The sequence below is a fragment of the Nymphaea colorata genome, chromosome 10 (assembly GCF_008831285.2).
Source record: "Nymphaea colorata isolate Beijing-Zhang1983 chromosome 10, ASM883128v2, whole genome shotgun sequence".
Taxonomy (NCBI): Eukaryota; Viridiplantae; Streptophyta; class Magnoliopsida; order Nymphaeales; family Nymphaeaceae; genus Nymphaea; species Nymphaea colorata.
The window spans coordinates 10,466,166-10,488,220 of record NC_045147.1 but is presented as its reverse complement, the minus strand read 5'-3'; the positions used below and the strand labels follow the sequence as shown (position 1 = coordinate 10,488,220).

At 37.3% G+C, this 22,055-nt stretch overlaps 1 protein-coding gene and 1 long non-coding RNA gene across 4 annotated transcripts; both read right to left on the bottom strand.

The window, feature by feature from the left end:
- Nucleotides 1–4,465: 4,465 nt before the first annotated feature.
- On the bottom strand, nucleotides 4,466–12,636 carry LOC116262025 (uncharacterized). 2 transcript variants are annotated; one of them, XR_004174397.2, is made up of 5 exons: nucleotides 12,498–12,636; nucleotides 12,220–12,310; nucleotides 6,691–6,801; nucleotides 6,334–6,501; nucleotides 4,466–6,254 (listed from the first exon to the last, which is right to left on the bottom strand). It is a non-coding gene; the product is annotated as an uncharacterized LOC116262025 (long non-coding RNA). The 2 variants fall into 2 exon arrangements; XR_004174396.2 differs by having other exon boundaries at nucleotides 6,691–6,787.
- A 99-nt stretch (nucleotides 12,637–12,735) lies between these two features.
- On the bottom strand, nucleotides 12,736–17,349 carry LOC116262024 (putative pentatricopeptide repeat-containing protein At1g16830). 2 transcript variants are annotated; one of them, XM_031641023.2, is made up of 3 exons: nucleotides 16,986–17,349; nucleotides 16,681–16,870; nucleotides 12,736–15,420 (listed from the first exon to the last, which is right to left on the bottom strand). In XM_031641023.2, the coding sequence occupies exon 3, from the start codon at nucleotides 15,082–15,084 to the stop codon at nucleotides 12,991–12,993; it is 2,094 nt and encodes a 697-aa protein (XP_031496883.1). In that variant the 5' UTR covers nucleotides 15,085–15,420; nucleotides 16,681–16,870; nucleotides 16,986–17,349; the 3' UTR covers nucleotides 12,736–12,990. The 2 variants fall into 2 exon arrangements, with proteins under 2 accessions (XP_031496883.1, XP_031496884.1); XM_031641024.2 differs by having other exon boundaries at nucleotides 16,681–16,866.
- Nucleotides 17,350–22,055: the final 4,706 nt, after the last annotated feature.

Genomic DNA, 22,055 nt, shown 5'->3' with positions numbered 1-22,055 from the left:
AAATAGTTATGTAAATCTAAATACAAATTTATTCAGATGTCACTTCTTAAATCAGAATCTGCACGATGATTTAATGGGATGTTTTTTCTTTTTTCATATATGATTTTTTGGAAACAGTTCAGTCGAATACCAAGTCCAAATTGGTAAGGGAGGGCAATGGGCCTCCCACCTTGGCTTCATAAACTAAATTGTCAAATGAAGTTGGGGTAGACAAGGTAGGTATATATATGTATAGAATCCTTAGATTTCTACATCCAGAGAAAATTTTCAGCCTCTCACAATACATCAGGCATCCAAGATTGGATGTTGATTTGGTGGATTTCACTCTTTTTTTCTTTTTCTCTCTCAATCGTCCAAGTCTATGGCACGCCTTGTGCAGGAGATGTCCATTTTGTCGTCTTTTGTCTACTGATGGGTGACTCCCCTTCAGTTTGTCCACTTTCTTTCTATTCTCTTATTATATTTTATTGCGCTGTTAACTTATATATTTTGTTTTTGCAAGGTTTATATAACTTTTATGAATGTAATAACACTTTTAATTGAATCACATCAGTCAATCAATTTCAATTTCTGACTTTTACATCGCTTTAACGCCATTTGATTCGGACCGACTCACCGAATCTTTTTGCATCACCATTGTGCAATTCTTTTCCTTCTTTTCCTTACAGCAGCGTATATGGTAATATGGGTAAGGCCTCATTTTCTTTGAAAAAAGGGTGGGCCCCGCGGGTCGCTAGGGCTACTTAACCGTGGTAACACACGGAGAAAGGCATCAAACTGACCTTGGTTAAGTCGGCCTTTTTATCCTCGTTGAGATTTTTGTTGATTCCTAAGTTTAGGTTGGGTTGTGCCAGTTTTTGATCGGTTTCTCTTGCTTGTTCGTCTTGCAATTGTGCCGGAGTTCGTGCTTTTTGATCGGTTTCTCTTGCTTGTTCGTCTTGCAATTGTGCCGGAGTTCGTGCTTTTTTATCGGTTTCTCTTGCTTGTTTGTCTTGCAAAATTTAAAAGCTTTTGAAGGTTTAGATATTTCTTTGTAAATCTTTCCTTATGATGGGCTCTATTCTTTTATGTTCCCTTCCTTTGACCTGTGCAGATTTCGGGTTTCATTTTGTGCATTTCTTTGTTAGATGATCTTATTATTTGTCTTACATTTTTTTTTATTGGTTCCTTCTAAAGTTTTTAAATCGACTTTGATGTGCTGCTGTTGTTGTAGTCTCATCGAACCCTCTTTTGTGGTTGGACGAGTAGCAACAAAAGAGGGTTCGATGAGACTACAACAACAACAGCACATCAAAGCTGATTTAGAAACTTTTGAAGGAACCAATGAATGAAAAAGAAATAGGACAAATAATAAGATCGAAATGCACAAAATGAAACCTTAAATCTGTGCTTATCAAAGGAAGGAAACATAGAAGAATTAAGCGCAAAAGGCTTAAAAAAGGAATAAGAGACCATCATAAGGAAAGATTTACAAAGAAATATATAAATCTTCAAACGCTTTTAAATTTTGCAAGGCGAACGAGAGAAGGAACCGATCAAAAGCACCAACTCCGGCACAACCCGACGAACTTAGGAATCAACAAAAATCTCAACGAGGATAAGAAGGCCGACCTAACCAAGGTCAGTTTGATGCCTTTCTCCGTGAGTTACCGGGGCCCACCCTTTTTCAAAGAAAATGAGGCCTTACCTATATTACCATATAAGCTGCTGTAAGGAAAAGAATTGCACGACGGTGATGCAAAAAGATTCGGTGAGTCGGTCCGAATCAAGTGGCGTTAAAGGGATGTAAAAGTGAGAAATTGAAATTGAATTAGTGAGATTCTGTGATTCAATTAAAAGTGATACTACATCCATAAAAGTTATACAAAAATCAAGAGAAAAAAAATTCAAAAATATTTGAAATTATTCATAAAAGGTATATCACTTAGTATCTGTATCGACCCATTCGCTTTTTCTCCAAGCCCGTTTGAATTGGCTGACTAAATCCAATTTTGACAATCCTACCTAGAAGGGGAAGCTAGTTATATGAATAGGAGCTCATGATACCATTGCTCTGTGGCTTCCCCAAAAAATTATCATAATCCATCCATCTGGTTTTAGCATTTTCTGAAACTTCAACAATCATCGGCAGAGGAGCCAGGATAGCCAGGATTTGTTTCAAGGGCGAGTTAAACGGTCCATCGAACTTATTCGGGTAGGACCAAACTAATTCCGAATCTAAAAAATACATTACCCAACAAAAAATTCTTAATTTTTATAATTGTAATTTTATTTTCCTCCCGATGATCGGTGTTATCAATTCTTTGTCTTACAACATCCGGAAACACCAAAAGTAAAATTGAAATCTCGAGAGAAAAGTAGTATGATGAAATACATCTTCTGCTCACTCAAAATACGATGAAATACCTCTTTTGCTCACCCAAAAACTATCTAACAATCAATCGTTGAAGAGGAGGAACTGGCTAACGGTGGTTTCTTCTACACAAGAGGAGGAGGAACTGGCTAACCGTGCTTTCAATTTATTCACGATGTTAGAATTGTTATCTACACAAGAGGGAAGAAGTTGTGGATGGTTTAAATTTCTTGGGTCTTTCTCTTCCCATGATTTATACTGATGTCATTTGTATAATTGCTTTTACTTGTGCTAATTATATAATATGAGCTGGTTTTTCCTGATATTATTCATTTAGTATCAGCATGTTCTTTAGAGCCGTAAACCGGCCGATGAAGAAAAGCGTGATCTGTTTCCTTGTAAGAGGAGGAATATTGGGGAGCGTGAAATTTAAGCTATTGAAACAGATTCTGGTGCATATTTATTCTACTGTTGGTCTTGAGACAGAGATGTTTTGTGTAAAAAGTGAGGATGAAGAGAGACTGTATGAAGTTGGCTCTGATGATGCGGGTGGTAGATCAAAGATTCAAAATACTTCTGTTGAAAGTAAAAGAAAAAAAAAACATTTTAAAAGTGCAAAAAGGAGTTATGAAAAACTTAAAATCTAAAATAAGCATTTTTTATAAAAAATTTTCAAAAATATCTCAACTCCTCTTTTTCCGTGTATACTTGTGCGTGCACACCCGTAGCAATATAAGCAACTCGATGTTGGTTGAACTTCCACTCGGCCACCTGCTCCTCTTCAAATCGATTTGGGTTAAGCCTCGGGAATATATCCTGCTTTATGGGCCACGTGGTTCAAGAAAGACCTTGATTGCTAGCGCTGTTGCAATTGAAACAGGTGCATTTTAATTTTCTTCTTAAGCATTATACTTCCAAAGCTGGGAATCAGGATTACAGTTAGATTTGTGATGATCTTTCTATTTTCTTTCCTTTGTCTTCTCTTGTTGAGAATGGTACATATATCTGATGAATATCCAAAATGACGTGAAATTGGAGATAACGTTAATTCAACACTGCACTAACATAGAATTGGAAGTCATTTTCAAGTGGTTCATAAACATCTCATGTTTTATCTTTCTCTTTCTCTCTCTCTATTTGCCTTAAAGAGCATAGTATAACTGGTTAGGTGGTTCAATTCCCATAGGAGTTTCTCTCTCTCTCTCCTTCTTTGCTGCTATGGTTGCCTTTGGCTGTGCTCGCTTGGTTCAACCACGGTTGGCCAAGTGTTTGAGAGCAGCCTAAATTATTGGGAAGGATGAAAGAACAAACTGCTGTTGGAGCTTCTGAATGCAATATGTAGCTGGTTGAGTTCACAATTTTGCATGAGAAAGTTGAGGGGGCAAATACATATAGAATACCAATTAGAAATTTTTGTAAATAAAATTTGAAGTGCACAAGCAGGAACCTGTTGTGTGCCCATTTGAATCAAATACCCAGAAAAAACACACACACGATATTTTATCATCTTCCCCAAGCATGAAAGATTTGGTCGATAGTGCACCAGGGGCAGCCCTACCACATCCACTATGGATAACATTCTCTAAAAACAATTTCCATTAAACCAACCAAACATTCAAGCATCACCTAAGAGATAACAAAGGTTATGCTTGATTTTCGTTTCCTGTTTGCGTTCCAAGTTAATACCCCAATTCCACCGCTATTGCAATCATTTAATCAGTTCAAAATTTGCTCCTTCAATTATACGGATTCACAAATTAAGATGCCTGCAAACTGCGGTTATGTCTATTTGTCCAGTTTAACATCAAGTTTACTTCAGACAAAATGGCCTTGAAATCATATAATTTCAAACTAAAATAACTTTGTTGGCTTATATAAATCAACCCAGCCATGTCAAGTTATTGAAGGGCTCCTGTAGAAGCCTTCATGGAAGTAGGCCTTATGTATATTTGTATCATGAAAGAAAGTGGTTGATAAAATGTTGTCAGTCTCTTATATAAATGAATCCCTTATTCACAAGATTGAAGATTCGGGGTGCTCTCAAGTAGGTGATGGCAAACTAATATTTATTGACCAATTCACAAAAAGGAGCATTCTTCAAAGACACACATGGGGAAGAAGACAATCATGTTTATATTTAAATGTTTTACATTTAACCAATTGGCTTAAGGACAATAAAATGAAAAAAATTTCAGACTTGAGCGATGCACCGGTTACCTTAATCACACCTGTAACAAGAAACAAGAAAGAATCCCCCAAACACACACTCAGCCCTAATCGCAGATTAGGACGATCCCTCTCCAGAGGGCAAGAGACCCATGAATCTGCCACAACTCCCCGAATCTGGCCCTCAACCTTATTTATAGTGATTACTATCCCGGTGACTGCTCTCATATTAGGGTGGTCCCTCTCCATAGGGCAACACACTCATGAATCTTCCATAACCCCCCAAATCTGGCCCTATTTAACGTCATTACTATCCCAGTAAATGGCCCATGAATCTTCCATACTCCAATCTTTGCCACACTCCAATCTTTGAGGCAGACTATGACAGATTCATATGATAATCACAAAATACCCTTGCTAGCAAACAACCCATAAAGAGCTGTTCAGCAACACTAACACATTGTTATTGTCTTATGAATCTGACCCAAAAATATAAAGCAGATGCATGAAACACCTGTTACGATATGTTCTATGTATATCCCAATTTTTGGGGCAGGTTCATGAGACAGTAACACAATATTACTTGTTACCAAACGGCCCCCAAAAGAATTTGTTAAAATGTAGACCACAACTCTAAATGCCAACTGTGAAGGCAATGGGCTTGGAGAAGTTACAGGAGAAGTTACAGCACTGAGACAAACTCCAAGTGATGGTCATGGCAGTGGTTCTGATGCAGCGGTTATCCGTCAGAGGGCAGAAGAGACAGGAGAGGTGATCTGTGTAAGTTGCTGTGGGATGTAATTGCCATGGTTAATTAGAACCCATCCCATGGGAATCTAGGTTTCTTATTCAGCCGTTGGGTACTGATGTATCATTGGTGATGCTTCAATGCAGGAGAAAGCAGATGCATACTTCGTAAAAGAGGTAAGGTTTGAGCAGGAACTGAGATGTTTGGCTTGACATTTCTTCTTGCTCATCTCCAGTAAAGTCTCGCATCCAAGTATTTGGCTTAGTTTGTTAAAGCCACCGAAAAATCTTGGCAAGCCATGTAAACCGTCAGAGTCTTGAAAACTCCAACAATTCTGGGCAGTTTGTCTGATCCTGTAGATGGATGCATTAGATGCACATAAAAAGGCTAGCAAGAGCAATTGAATAACACTAGCAAAGTAGTCTAAAAATTACTGTGGGGGGATTAACTAAATCTGAACAGTCACAAATTCACATCACTCCAGAAAACGGCCTATCTGAATTTGGTTATAGAAATTTACAAGTTTTTGTTCCTCTTCAAAAAATCTGTGCATAGTGGCTTCAGACCTTGCAAAGATACTCCAATGGTGTGACCACTTATATACTACTATCAAAATTCTTAATAAGGCAATGTAGCACCTGGTTTTCCTTTTAGCCATGTTCATCTGACAGCTTTGGATAGGTTTATTTCTCTTAAAAGCAATAAAAAGTTCCAATTCAGTGACAGGAGTAACAAGGGAAAAGCAGAGCAAAAGATGGTACTTGCAGTTTCTATTTCTTACAACCTTCAGGAAGATGCAACTTATATGCTTTGTAGCCCCTTTCACTAGAACAGGATACAAACCCTCTCAAACCTGTAAAAAGGCGATCAGTCTACCAGTAACCATTTCCTGGTAAAAGCGTTTCAAACCAGCACTAGAACCTAATGCTGAAAGACCAAGGCTTTGCAGCACTCTACAAGTTAATATGCCCCAGATGGAAGAGGAACCTATCAAGATAAAACAGACATTCCTTAGAACTCTAAAAACACCCTAAGACAACTACTAAGCAAAAAGGAGGAGACATACCCCACCACCTTCAGATTCTTCCAAATAACTAACCACATCACAAAATGTCAACATCTTCAGGAGATCACGATAACATTTCTCATTTTGACAGAATCTGTTCAAAGCAGTCTCCGTAGCCATGTCATATGGGTGCTCCTAAACTGCTGCCGCACCCGTGTCGATGCTAATCTGGTGTTTTTTTGATACAGCACATTCAGTGTGGTCAGCCAAACTGGGCCAAAACTGACCATTTTAAATGCACACATGACTAAACAAGCTCTAATACAAAAAGTTTACAATGACTAAAATGTAAAACAGTTAATTAACTATATAACAAATGATGCACATATACACACACAAACACATATATGTATATACCTTCGGCGCACCCACACCTAATTTTTTTTTTTTAAATGCAACATCAGCACCTGCACCAACAACCTGCACCCATGTGGCATAGCTTTGTAGACAGTATCTGCAGTGCAGCCTCTACCAATTAGAGAAGGTCCACCAGTTAAAAGGACTGATTTTAACCCTTCTGGAGCAAAACTCAGATATGTAACAGTACAAAAGACACCAAAATTCTATAAATGCTGATGACCAAAGGTAAGATATAAGTTTATATTCAAGCTTGCAACAAACAATTATTACATGCATGAGCATAAATGCACATGTCAAATGGAATCACTGACAAAAATCAGTCAGCAATAGCACAAAGAATTTGGAGAACCAACCATTCAGTGCACTTCTTGTCACTGTGGAGATGAGTTCCAGGATGGACATGCAGTCTGACTAGAAATGCTCTTTCGACAAAGTAGGAACAATTACTTCAATCAAATACCGGCATCTGTGGATATCACCATCTGAAGCTTTATAGACAATACTTACTAGTTCCCAGTCATGTTTGTAGATTAGTTAGTTTGTGTATATAATAACATTTTCATTTTTTATTCCACAAAATGCACTTGACAAATTGAATAATTGATAAAATCAATCAGAGTAACAACATAAAAATTTGGAAGAAATTTGATGCATTTGTTCACATTACGTAAATGATTGCAAGGATGAACATGTAGAATTACCTATGACTTCCTTTTCCTCCAGTGGGAACATTTGGTACAGTCTGATACCAACATTATTGATATTGGTCTCCTGAAGCTTATAGGCAAAGCAGATTTTCATTTTTTGTATCTACCAAATATAATGTAATAATGTTTCTACTGAACAATATATCATGATTAACACGTAACTTATATGAAATTACTAAAAATGACTAGTTTCATCAACCTATGACAACCCCCTAAAACTGAGTTCAGAACCTCATACAAGAGGGAGGATATAAGTGGTACGCTCTTTGCCTCCTTACAAGATTTTGGTAATCAGAGCCAGCAGGAAAAGGTGATGAAATCACATCATTCATCTATCTTCACTCTTCTGCTTCTTCTTTAATTTTTCTTTGTTGACCAAATCACTTATTTTATCTTAACTCTTCTTGTCTTTGACCCTCTTCCCTGAAATCCCCTATGTTCCTTCCCTTCGTACTTATGCAAAACTTATAATTGCAAGTTCATCTTACTCCATGCTCACAGATGTGCATGATATTTATCATCAACAATTCTTCTCATAAAATGTTAGAAAAAAGAAAGCAACATAATATTTACAAAATCAATTTCTTGCAATTCCTATCGGTTCAAATTATTATATGTTTGTTATTTTCCTCAAACATTTTGATATATGCTTTCATTCTTTCTGCTAAGAAGTAACATGGTATAGGTTGTGTTTGGATCTGGATCCAGGTGAGACCAGATCAAAACATGCTTAATATGGGGCACACATTTTTTTAAAACATGTGAAAAATTGGCTTACTTAATTCCATGTATTTTGTAGATGTAACAGTAGTAATCCTGTCCAAGTTGTAACTATGTTTAAGATCATAATGAGTAAAGGTTGAAGGTGTGCTCGTTGATGCCGGCACTCCTTTGACAAGGGTGTGGTCATAAATAAATGTCTCATATCACAAAATCTTACACTTTCTTCATGCCTTTTCAATTTGAAGAATACTATGACTTTAGCTTACATGTCTACAAAAAGTCTACTTGTTCAACATAATCTTATCTTGTTCTATTAATGTTCATTTTCTGAACACTTAATTTTCTAATACTTTCACACAAGAACCTATTTTTTGTGAATCAAACTCCTTTTCTCTTGTTACTAAAGATCTTCCATATTAAAGTAGAGGCAATCATAAAACTGTTCCACCTTTTAGAGGTTAACAACTCTTTCACACAACAACCCATCTTTTTTCCGGTTTATTGGTTTTATAATGAACAGTATAGGGTTTTCTCACCCATGTTTTTCCCAAATGCTTCTCAATATATATCTTGGTTGCCAAAACATGGACTAGTTCACTGAATCAGCAGTCAGTCGACCTTCATGGGCACAAAATCAGGGCCCAATTTTATGAACTTCTGAACCTCAAATGTTCAACTTCCTTTTCTTTGTCATTTAAGTTCTGTTTGCAACTCCACATACCGCTTTTTCTGTTTCATTTGTTTTATGTATGTATATATATATATATATATATATATATATATATATATATATATATATATATATATTATTTACTTATAGTGATGCCCAAGAAATTCACTGTTCACCCAGAATGAAAACTCAAATTTCAAACTCCATCCCTTTCCAGCAAATATATCATAGAAGTTTTAACCATTGGACGTGGATCCAGAAATTTCATTCTGGAAAGCTCATCCCACCCAGAGGGGTGGGACGAGCATCCACAAATAAAAAAACTGCCCATTAGGGTCTGTTCTCTCTCTCCCTCTCTCTCTCTCTCTCGTAGTGAAATCACTGCCTTCTTCCTCATTTGCAAAGGACTCGCTATCTCTTTCTTCTCAGCGTCTCTTCCCCCTTTTGTCGCTCTGCCGGCAGCCATTGTTTCCTGCATCCTTGCACTCCCTCAGTAGTGAGACCCTAGTTGCTCGAGCTCCTATGGTTTGTGCTACGTGGCCCCCTTTTTCTCTCCTGTGGCTCTGGCCTCCATTGCCACCTGTTATAACTTCCAGCTCTACTAGGTGTGCGGATCCTCACCTTGCTTGGGTGCCAACGCTGCTGTACTGGTGCTTTGTTTTTTCCTGTGGTTATTGTAATTTGTAGAGCATTTGGTTTTTCATAAAATTTGCTTTTTGCAGTTAGTTGCTCTATCCATCGTAAGCTTGATATCTGCCCCTCTTTTGAGGTGCCCATTTCGTTTCTTCCTGTAAGCACTCAGCATAACAGCACGCATTTGATCGGTTCTTATAGTCTCTTTCAACTCAAATTTAAGTCTCACGTTACGATTTTATTTTTCTGCAAGTGGGTTTAATTCTTTTGTTCCTTGACCAGCTTTGATAGCCTTTTTTGGTTGCTTCTCTAAGTTTTAGTGGTATTCTTTTTGTCTTCCTTATGGTTTGGTTGGAGAAGTTTCATTTAACAGCACCATCATTGACAACAATGCTAATTATGGTCGGATAATTGTGTTAGATTTTGTGTTCAGTCTATCGATGATTGCATAGTTAGATTTGGTGGTTTCAATAGCTGAATATGTTGGAATCAAGTTGTAAACTGGACAGGCAATTCGTCTAGTGGTAATTTGTAGGTATGTGAGAATTTAATCATTTTTGGTAGGGTTGCCGTGTTATTGTTTTTGCTTTTCTTGTCACCTTGGAGTTGTACTAGCTATCCTTATGCATCACTGAGTATGAGTTAAAGAGCAGATTCTCATTGTTGGATTTCATCAATTCCTGTTTAAAATTATCCAACTGGCCTTCCAAGCTTCACATTATTATCCTTCACTTACCTCAAGCATTTGTACTTTATGATGCTGAACCCTTCCCCTCTGTCCTATTTTCAGTGTTTATGTGTTTTGTGCATATAATTGATTTAGTCAAGCTTGGGCTTGGCTAATTATTTTCAGTTACAGGAAGGTTTATCCTAACCCACATCTAACTGTATGCCTGTAGCCGTTGCTGCAAAAATTTCTCTATCATCTGTTTTCACGTCCATCTTCTTCTTTTCATGGTCTCCACAAAAGTGCACAAAAGTGAGAACGTTTGACTCTGTCTGGATGCTAGATAAACTTGTTACCAATTCTATTATCATTCACCTTCCTTTTCTGGTGTTCTCTTCATATAGATGTTACTTGTGGAAGTTCTGTTGAAAGAACAGGTTGGTAAAGATATGAATACATGAAAAATTTATCTATCTGTTCTAAGTTTTCTACATTTTTACTGATTGATAACGCAGCCAACCATTGCCTCTTCAATGGTTATAAATGTGTATCTTCATATTTTTCCAACTCCATCAAACACATATGCCTTTTCCAGGTTCCATCAAACAAAGGATGGTGGTCCCAGGGAAACCCATCCATAAATGTCAAACGTCATACCATTTTGGACAATGGCATTATGCTTCCCATTTCTATCCATTCCAGAATTAAGATTCTGGAATTAGCATTCCAGAATCTTAATTCTGGGGGCCCAACACTACCTAAATGACTAATTTTCTCCTTGAAAAGGAGCAACTATGCTATATATATATATATATATATATGTGAAGTATAAAATTAGCAAGTATTTATTGATGATTTTGATGAGGATCTATTAAGATTGTTTTCAATAATAAGTCTGAAGAGTAGACGGATCAGAAAGATGACTGTGAATCCAGCAATTAAAAGTGTACTCTTTATCATGCAGGTCCGGTGAAGCATATTAGCTTACAATAAATTGCAATGCTAGGTGTTTATTGTTCATCTAACCTTCAACTGCAACAATTTGAACGATGCATCACCATTCTTACATAAAATTCCCTCAAGACAATGCTCCAAAGATTTCTACATATTTTGAAAGGAGAAAAAGCAAAGAGAAAAACACTAAAAAAAGTTCACAGCTCCAAAAAGTATATCATCGCATATGTAGTCAAAAGCATGCTGCATGCGTAAGAACCAGGCACCCACCCTTTTGGCTCTGCTGTAGTACCTAGGCACCCAATTTAAAAGAAAAATATTAAAAAAGTTTTTCTTCTCCTTTTTGCTTCTTCACCTTTGTCCTCTCTTTCTCCTCCTTTCTCTCTCTCATCATCTTTTTCTTCTTAATCTTCTCTGCCTTTTTCTTTTTTGCTCTTACTATTTTTCACCCACCTAGGCCCCTGCCTAGGCACTGACTAGTCTTTTTAAATTACATAGATCATCACCCATCTAGTGAATGCTGTCAAATAGCCTTCTTATTTTCAATCACAGGCCATCTATAACAGTGGTCTGACGTAGTCGTACGCCACCTCTGTGTAAAGACTTGGACCAGAAAAAGGGTACATAGAAGTTCTTTTTTCTCTTTTTCTAAGAGAGAGTAAGTTTCTAAATCTAAGTGTTCTTTCATGGTCAAAGTGCGCCTGAAAACCCTTGAAGCCAGTTAGACAATAGGGCTGCTACATCGGAGACATTTTATTTGACAGTGTCAGCAATGAATAAATTATGAATTGTTTCAAAAGTACAATAACTAGACAAAGTTAAGATATGCCATAGAATGACTGACCAGTTTTCTCTTACTCGTAAACACATAGTCAATTCAACTTATTGTAATCCTTTTTTCCATTACATCCAAATTTAGATTTCTGGCTCCATCCTTTCAATCAACACCTATAGAGGGGATGGCAGTCGGCAGGTCCTTGCTCATCAAATGTTATTAGAAGAAGCCAGCATTTTGCATAGCAAAGTTTGCAAAATTTGCACCGGCTAGCACATTAAGAGTCCAAATACCAAAAACCTTCGTCAAGTCTAGGAACAAGCAAGCAGCACAATGTACATCTGATTTAGCTACTTGAAGCATAAGTTACAGACAAAAAACTCCAAGCACCATTTACCTGGCTCTTTCACCACATTTTTGACAGAAAAAGCAATGCTCTAACCAGCTGAAGTTTGTACAGTCATTCTTCATTTCATTTTCCACTGCGGCTGAATAATGCCAATGTAAAACAATGACCTTGTAAATTTCACGTGTATACTTATTTGGAAAGGAAACGTGAATAATACCAAAAGTGATCAACGAAATAATCAATGACAAAGTTAATCTGCAGGCATAAATAAGTAGCAAACATGTTTTCTAGTGCTGGAGTGAAAAAGCATGTGATATGTTTCATACCTCGCCCAGTATTGTCCAAGGGTCAGCATTTCATACAAGACTCAACATGAAAATGTTGCAAGTGGCCTGCTTCATTTTGGTAAGCAGACTTTATTTGAGAGAATGAAGACACTGTAAGTAGAGTTGATAATCCTATTCCTTGCTGTTACAGAAGATTATTTTCATTAAAAAATCATCCATGAAGCAAAATCATTCTCAGAATAATATATGAGATAAGGTTCTGTTGCCATGCCTGATCAAGAAATATGACACGTATTCTTCACAAGCTTTCTTCAGCCAACCACTAGCTTCAGTTGGTGGACATTCAAAGCTCAGTCCACCTTGAAGACATAATAAATGTGGCAATGGTTGCTCTCCTTTACCAACTTCAAAGCCATTCTTGATTAGATTGAACTTCAATGAACCTGAAATATGGAGATCGATGCAAGCACGTATTCAAGATGTGCATTTGTGCACACACACGTGTGACTGTGTGCACCTGCCCATATGCAAGTTATGCAAAGGTTGCCACTTCTGACTTTTCAAAATATGCCATTTCCTTGAATCTAAGAATTGATTTCAGTGTGCGTGACTTAAGTGGGAGAATATTAGTTGCACTATAAGTGTTCTCTTCAACAAATCCTCCTTCTTCTAGATAGTCAATCATGAGATAAGCATCTTCCAGCCATCCAATCTTGCAAAGCCCATCAATAATAATTGCATAAGTGGCCTTAGTAGGCCTGATTCCATAGCTGCACATTTCAGAAAATAGATGGAGAGCTGATTTCATGCGATGGATTCTACACAAGAAACCAATAAGTATATTGAAGGTTACAGAATCCATATCAACCCCAAAAGCATACATTTCTTTCAAAATTTTCTTGACAGCAGCAGTATCTCGAGTCTTGGCAAAACCATGTAACAACACATTAAATGTAAATGTGTTAGGAACCAAACCAAGTTCTACCATATGGCTGAACAAACTGCTCGCCTCATCGAATCTACCAGCTATAACAAGCCCACGCAAAATGACCGTGTAAGACACTATATCAAGTCCACAATTCTCAGTGACAGCCTTCCTGAACAATCTGATCGCTGTATGATACTTACCAGCTTCTACAAGCCCATTCAACAAGACAGTATGAACATGAGCATCAAGACTAGCATTGCTAAGAAGAAGTCCGTAATACACATTAATTGCATAATTAACTCTCCCTTCTCTGCAGAGACAATAGAGTAAAGTAGCATAACTAAACCTGTCTGGAAAAATGCCCTCTTCTACCATATCATTGTATATCTCCAAGGCCTTTGATGTGTATCCCATTTTACAGAGAGCATTCATAAGTGAATTATAGCAAACAAGATCAAGCGATATCCCTGCTCTCCTGAACAGTACAAAGTCATCACCATGCCTTAGAGTAGGCGCCAAAGAGGAAAGAGTATAGGAATCCGGTTTCAGGTTTCTCTGGCCCATCTGAAGAAATAATGCTACTGCCTTGTTATGCTGACCACATTTGCAGAAAGAATGAATAAGGACATTATAAACAACCAGATCAGGGACACACCCTTTTGATTGCATTCCCTGCCATACATTCCATGCTTCCTCAAACATTTGGACTTCAAACAGTCCTTTAATTAGTGACGTATATGTAAAGACATTCGGGCAGCACCCGCATTTTTCCATGTCTCGCAGCATTTGAACAGCTCTACCAGCACTGCCAATTCTACAGAATCCATCTATTAAGATACTCCAGATAGACACAGAGATGTCATGGCCAGAAGTAATCATAAGGCCAAGTATTGGCAAGGAATCCACCACCCTCCTTGCCTTGCAGAAACAGTTCACAACCATCATGTATGTCGCAAAGTTTGGAGAATACCCATTGCCCACCACCACTTTCATAAACCTCTGAACTCTATCAACATCTCCCAGCTTACACAGATTCTTAATAGTGATTTCATATGTCAAGTAATTAGGGAGGTAGGTATCATTGACCATAGACAATGCAGCATCCTGCCGTCCGATTTTGAACAAGATATCAATTATCATGTTCCGAGCATAGGTGTTCGGGATGAACCCAAACTTAGACATCGCTTGAAAAGCTTCTACTGCTAGTTCATACATGCTTTCTTGCCAAGAGATCCTCATCAAAACAAGAAAAGTATAAGCTTTTACCACACAGCCAATTTTCTCCAATTCACATAGCAAAGCATCCACAGATTCTAGTCGATTCATGAGCCGTTGGACGATAGGAGCAGCAATTTTGTAGGCTTGCGACTCATGGAAGTAACCTGGCTGCCGGCCAAACCACAACAAAAGGGATAATGCCATGATATCAGATGGGCAGGCTTCCAAACACGAGTTAATGATGCGAGGAGTGAGATTTCCATGGTATCTTAATCCAAAATCAATGTTTCTTGCCATCACCCCATGTTGATACCTCATATTTTGGGGTTTCTGAGAGTAACAACGATGGTGGCAAAGGCCTCCTACCATGAAGCATGCTGTGGTAAGAGGGAGAGAGCTTTGAGTGAGATTGGAAACAAACTTGCATTTCAACCTCTTCATCACTGATTGTATGGAGCATTTAATGATTTCATGCATCATAAAGCAAGTCAAAGTAGTAAGAAAATCAATGGGAGTGATGTAGGCTGCCTGTTTATTATCACCCGAGAGAGGTGCTTGACAAGGTGAAGCTCTTGTAAAGATAAAGTATGATAAGTGGTGGCAGTGACCTTCATGTTGGCAACAATAGATAGCCCTGTGATGACAAAAGAAAAGACAACGCTGCAGAAGCAAAAGGAAACCCTCTTAGGGTCCATTTGATGGATGCATAATTATAGTTTTGGAATAAGCTGAATGAGAAAAATTCTTCTGGACTGAGGGCATGTTTGATTTTCTGGAAGAACCTTTCAAGAATTTCTTTTTTGCTGTTTGATTGCCCTGCAGCAAAAAGGTGGAAAATTTATTTGAGCATTTGCTGCAGCATAATAACATTTAACAAAAATAAGAGTCATCAAGGAGAAACGAATTTTACAATGCTGCAACTAGGAAAAAGGACTGTCATAACTATTCCAATAATTGATCATCTCCTACACCTAGCCAACATGTCCACGTATAGAATATAAGAATTATATGATGATATCAAAATGTTTGTATAGCAAATTACGTTATTGTTTCGTACAACTTGTCAAGTAGCAATGCTAAACTAGGATACTTAGGGGCCTAACAGTTGGACAACGAGTATGTTTCATGGACACTTCAAAGAACATGAAGTGTCGCTGTCTAGCCATGTCCGACACTAACACCACCACTTGTCGGCACACTATATTTGAAAATAAAGTGTCAACAAAGAAAAACACATATCTCTTCTTTTCCTTCATTCTCTCTCTCTCTCTCTCTCCCTTTTCTCTTTCCTTTCTCCCTCTCTCTCTTTTCTTTTTCTTTTGTTCCCTCTCATTTTTCCCTCCTCTTTCATCCTTTTCAGTCATAATGGACAACCCCATCTCCCTCTCTCTGTCGTTCTTTCTAAAGGACGACCATGGCCATCCTTCAGAAAGGATGATGATCAAGGGTCCTCCTTAAAACTTATTTTTAAACATAACTTTATTTTTATTTAATTAAATTTCAAACTGGTAAACTTAATATAAAAATTTACAAATGTAGACAAATGAAGCAATTAAACAGTTAATTAATTAAATATATAACAAATTTTAAATTAGCATTTTGTCATTTTCTGCTTGTAAAATTTGTTATCAGACACTTATACCATATTTGACACCAACACTTGTATCCGTGTCCATCTAATCTTGTTCCTTGTATCCTATGAACCAACAAACTTAATACAGGATATCATGTTCATCAAGCAAACAGTATTCCACTCAAATGGCACTGTTTAACCTTATTAATCAACTTAATTGCAGGCAATTGATATCACAGTTGCTCGTACATCATAAACATTGAAATTCTGGAATTTCTATGACCATTGGATCCTACGCACAGATATTACATATGGCAAAACTTGATGCTATGCACAATACCGTGCCTGAACCCTACCTCATCTAAGCACAAGAGCTAGTTGATGTAGAAAAAGACACACTGAAGCATCAATTAACTCCCAATGCATGTGGAATAGAGAGAATTTATTTCAGTACATGCAAAAACAAAAGCAATAAAACAGGTAGAAGCACAATTAACGTTTACCTGTATAATGACATTCAGAAGCAGCTGCATTCACCAACTTCATTTTGCAGACCAGCACCCAACATGTCTATATTGGGCGTGACCTTGTCCGCACTTCCCACATAATTAGCCTTCTTATCAACTGTTTCCATCGAAGCCCCTTTAGATAATCTCGTAACTGACGGTGACCCATGTTCGGCATGAGAGCTACCTAAAACAAAGTTAAGAAGCACAGAGGACAGAGGACAGAGGATGAGCATCACACCTACCAATTTACAGCACAACAGCAGTTACACAAGATACATGTATCTACGCAAAAATCTGACCAAGGCTCCCTTGTGCAGCCACTCCCGGCGCCTCTCTGGGTTGGCATCCTCCCAATGGGAGGTGTGCGTCAGCCATGCTACTCATACATTCTCTTTCTTAGAAATGAGAAGAAAGAACAGCCCCAGTGTGCGTCGGCCACCTCAAGCCGGGAGGACCTCTCTGCGTCGGCCATGGCCGACCCGGCGAGGAGCGGGAGGGATGGGGGGGGAGAGAGAGGCGTGCCTGATGTAAAGGGGAGAACGACGCAGGGGCCACCGCAGCACAGACGGAAGCTGCCGACAGGAGAGAAAACGGCGGGGAGCAGCAGCACATGCGGCAGCACCGGAGGAAGATGCAAAGGGTTTCGCGCGAATTGAAAGTTGAAAGAGGTGACCGACCCACGTTCCAATTATTTTTGTAAGCAGGTCGGTCAGATACTTGATGTCTGGATCCGAATCACAGTCATCAAAATCCCATCAAATTTTTCTAACAGATCTTGGTTGGTTAACACAGCAATTCCAACCAAGATTGCTGTTTTTCATTAGTTTAGTTAGTGCTTTTTAAGATCTTAGGACCATCTTCGATTAAATTGCTATTTAGTCAAGGTTGATCAATTTCTTTATTCCAAGAATAGTGTCTTTTATGGTGCTAGCTCTTCGTAGAAATCAGTAGACATAGTTGAGATTGCCTTTATTATTTTGAGTTGTTCTTTGTTAGATTAGCTTCCTAGGTATATATATATATATATATATATATATATAGAGAGAGAGAGAGAGAGAGAGAGAATCCTTAGCGACATGCAATTCTATGCATTTTGTATGCACATGCATGTATATATATATATATATATATAACATTTGATTAGGAAATAAAATTGGATTCAAATTTAAAAAGTTACATCACATCGGATTTGGGTTAAAATAAATATAAGTTCTGATTCAAATTTGAATTTGAATTCAGATTTAATTTGATCTAAAACAGATCTATTTTAAAAGTAAACCCATAGTCCATTACATTGCAGAGAAGGTTTGATCAGCTTAAAAGTCAGATTCAAATTCAGATATGGTATGTAGGCATTGTTAATTAGCATTTGAATCTGAGTTCAAATACCAATATCTAGATATCCAATAAAATAGATTTGGTAATGAGTACGTCTCATTCTAATCGGGTTCATTGACATCCTTACTTCCACTAGAGCAAAAGAAGATCATTGTTATTTTTGTAATAGGTTTTGAGTTCTTGACTATACATTTTACTTTATTTAAGACAACGAGCCATAGGTTCTGTTTGAAATATCAAGATCTTAGTCTCGTTTCTGTTCGACCCGATCTTACCATTAAGTGATCAGAACCGGTTATTTAAAATAATTTTTTTCTAAGACAGTTCATATTATCCAATTGCCAATCTTTTGGATTCTGGATTTGTTCAGTCAGATATGTTAAGAAAACAGCCTATGTAACCAAGTTACGCCGTTTTTTACCAAATCTGAATCCAAATCTACGGTCAGAGTCCAGGACTCTCAGTTCTTATCTTTGTCGAATTATAACATTCCCTTTAGGATTTTATTTTGTTTTTTCAAAGTTTGAATGGACTGAATTGAAATCAGATTTGGGTTATCTTTATAACTTGAATCTAGTAAATATTGGGCATCAAATACCTAGTCCAGATCCTTAAAGCTGCTATAATATTTGAAATTAACAGGGTTAACAAATTTAAACATAAATTAAAAAAATGTGAAAGACAATAATGTTTCAAACATTGCATATAACAAAGAAAACAAGGCGATTAAAAATGTGAGTCTGAAACAAATGTACATAGGAAGGATGAAATGCAACTCAATACATAGAAACAAAAAGGTAATGAAACGAAAGCTCCTATAAAAGAGAGGATTGTAAATAAAGAAATAAAATAAATTTCATTTTTTGAGAGAGTCACGTGACTGTGAAGGTATTTTCATTTTTTTGTTTTGTTTATAGTTTTTTTTTTGTTTTTTAAAGCTATGTGACATTGGTGGTGCCGCAGTTACCGCTAGCATGCCTAGTAGTTCTAAAAATTTTGGGTACCAATAAGTAATCGTACATATAGATTATATATATATGCATACGAGAAATTGGTAAATATTGATATTTAGGTTAGGGAAAAAAACCAGATCCTTTAATTTTTTGTTAAAAGATTATTTTCAATAAAATATAAATACCTTAACATAGTTATAAAAACTATTTTGATAAAAAACATGCTTTGAATCAAGTTGTTTTTATGAAAAATATTGATTTTTCTATTATCAAAATATTGATGTTAGGAGAGCCATTCATTTTTGTTTATTATAAAACACTATTAAAGCTAAAAAAATTATTAACTTAATATATATTTTACATCAACTTATCTTTCGTATCATATTATTGAGGTTAGACAATTTAGAGGAAAAAAAACACTTTAATTATCATATTTAAAGGGTCTTGTTTTCGTCTTCGTCTAGTTTCTACCATCACTCATATGTATATATGTACATATATAATAAAATTTTAAGTGAATAAGTAAATAAATCCATTGTTTATATCACTCAACAAAAATTGCTAAAAATAGATAAAAAACATATAAAAATGTAAAAATATATATAAAAAAGTAAAAAAAAAAAACTAAGTCTGCCATGTCCAAGAAGTGTTGGTACTCGCACGAGCCTGGTGTCAGGCAGAAGTTCTTCCTTCCTTTTTTGTTTTGCAATTTCATGAAAGGGTATTTTAGTCATTTTGAATCATGAGAACCTCATTAGACATTAGTTTACTTCCATTGGCAACTACAGTCTTAATATAAAAGCACCTGCAGACAACAAGCTCCACTGTCGATCATCATTTTAACGCTGCCTGGCTTTGATAGGTAGCACAATGGCGACATCCATCTAGAGGGGAATTATGTGGAATGCCGAATTCCTTGTCGTCCATTCGGAGCACGGCGGCTTCACGGACCTTTTCTCCCTCCTCTTTTTCAAGCAAGTCTGCAAAGTCAGATTCGTCGAGTGCTGTTGGGTCGGGCCCAGCCTCAAGAGGACCCGATCTGGCCCGTCACTTAAGTGACGGGTGGAAGGAAAAGGGAGGCACCCGATGGTGCCCTCCTATCTCTCCCACGTCTCTCTCTCCTAGGTTTTATTCTTTGGGGGAAAAGAAATGGGAAAAGAAAGGGGAGATCTTATGTGTGGCTGCACAGCAAGAGGAGAGAAGGAGAAGAGGAAGGCAAGGAAGAGAAGGCTGCGAACATTTGGCTTGAGCAAGATTCGATTCTAAGGAGGAAGCCATACGCATCTCCTCCCAATCCACGATTTCTCCCAATCCATTGGTGATATTTCCATTGTTTTCTCATATAGTTTTGATGAAATATTATTGTTTGAGGGTTGGCTTTGTGTAGCCCCTCATGGGATAACCTATATCATTGATTATAATGGATTGAGTTTGGGTTATAGTACCCCGTGGTTTTTACCCTCATTGTTTTTGATGAGTTTTTCACGTAAAAATCTTCTTGTGCAGTTTGTGATTGTAATTACTTTGCCTGGATTGTTTGGTCGTTGATTCGTTGCTCATTACATGATCGATTTGGGATATATTTTGTTGTTAAATCAATTTTAGTAGATTCGTGTCTTATCCGTTTTTTATCCCAACAAAGTGGTATCAGAGCCAACATGGTGGATAACAAAATTGATTTTGGTATTAGCCGTATGATTAGCCTAAATGAGACTAATTATAGTCTCTGAAAAAATAAGATGAAAGATCTCTTATATGTGAAGGCTATGCACCTCTCAGTTTTTTCCAAAGAAAAGCCTGCTTCTAAGTCTGATGAGGAATGAGAATTTGAGCACGAACAAGTTTGTGGTTTCATTCGACAATTAGTGGATGAAAATGTTTATAACCATATCCAAGATGAAAATCATGCATGTAGTTTGTGGGCAAAATTAGAAAATCTTTATGCCTCCAAGACATGAAGTAGTAAATTATTTCTTTTGAAAAGATTGATGAATTTGAGATTCAGGGAGGGTAGTTCAGTGTCAGATTTTTTAAATGATTTTCAAGGGGTTATTAGTCAGTTATCTAGTATGAGTGTTAAATTTGAAGATGAGATTTTGGGATTATTATTGCTTGCTACTTTGTCTGATTTGTGGGAGACATTTAGAGTCTCACTTACTAACTCTGCAGCTAATAGAGTTGTTTCTTTAGAGACTGTTAAGTCAGGTATTCTCAATGAGGAGATGAGAAGAAAATCCCAGACTTGCTCTTCTCAGACAAAGGTTCTTTTCACAAAGAACATGGGGAGGAGTAAATTCAAGAGTGACAGGGACAGAGATAAAAGCAGAAGCAAGTCCAAATCGAGATATAAGAATTTGGAATGCCATCACTGTGGAAAGAAAGGACACATAAAGAAGTACTGCTTCCAGCTGAAGAAGGAGAATAAAATTGGAGAGAAACAAGAGAAGAAAAGTGACCGCGATGATAATGTCGCAGCTGCTGCACAACATGAAATGTTCATTGTTTGTGATGCTGACATGGTTAATGTTGCCAGAGATGATACTTGCTGGCTTGTTGATAGTGGTTCAGCTCTTCATGTTACTTTCCATAAGGATTTTTTCTCTTCATATATTTCTGGTGATTTTGGCACTTTGAGAATGGGCAATGGTTCTTTGTCTCATGTTGTAGGCAGAGGCGACGTCATTCTGAAGAATGCGAATGGAGCTCTATTAAAGCTGAAAGACGTGAGACATGCATTTAAACCTTATCTCTGTAGGAAGGCTCGATGAAGAAGGGTATCACAACACTTTTGGTGATGACCAGTGGAAGCTTATCAGAGGTTCCTCGATTATTGCTCGAGGCAAAAGATGCAACAATAATCTTTATACTATGCAAGCATCGATTATAAGAGACATGGTACATGTGACACAGGATGAGAAATCTATTGAGTTGTGACACAGGAGGCTGAGACATATGAGTGACAAGGGACTGTAATTCTTGATCAAGAAGAATCTTCTACAAGATGTAAAGAAGGATAAACTTGACAAATGTAGTCATTGTTTTGCAGGAAAGCAGACGCGGGTCTCTTTCAAGAGTCAT

Coding starts and splice junctions, on each gene's coding strand:
- LOC116262024 (XM_031641023.2), bottom strand. CDS start 15,084: ATGATGCATGAAATCATTAAATGCTCCATACAATCAGTGATGAAGAGG.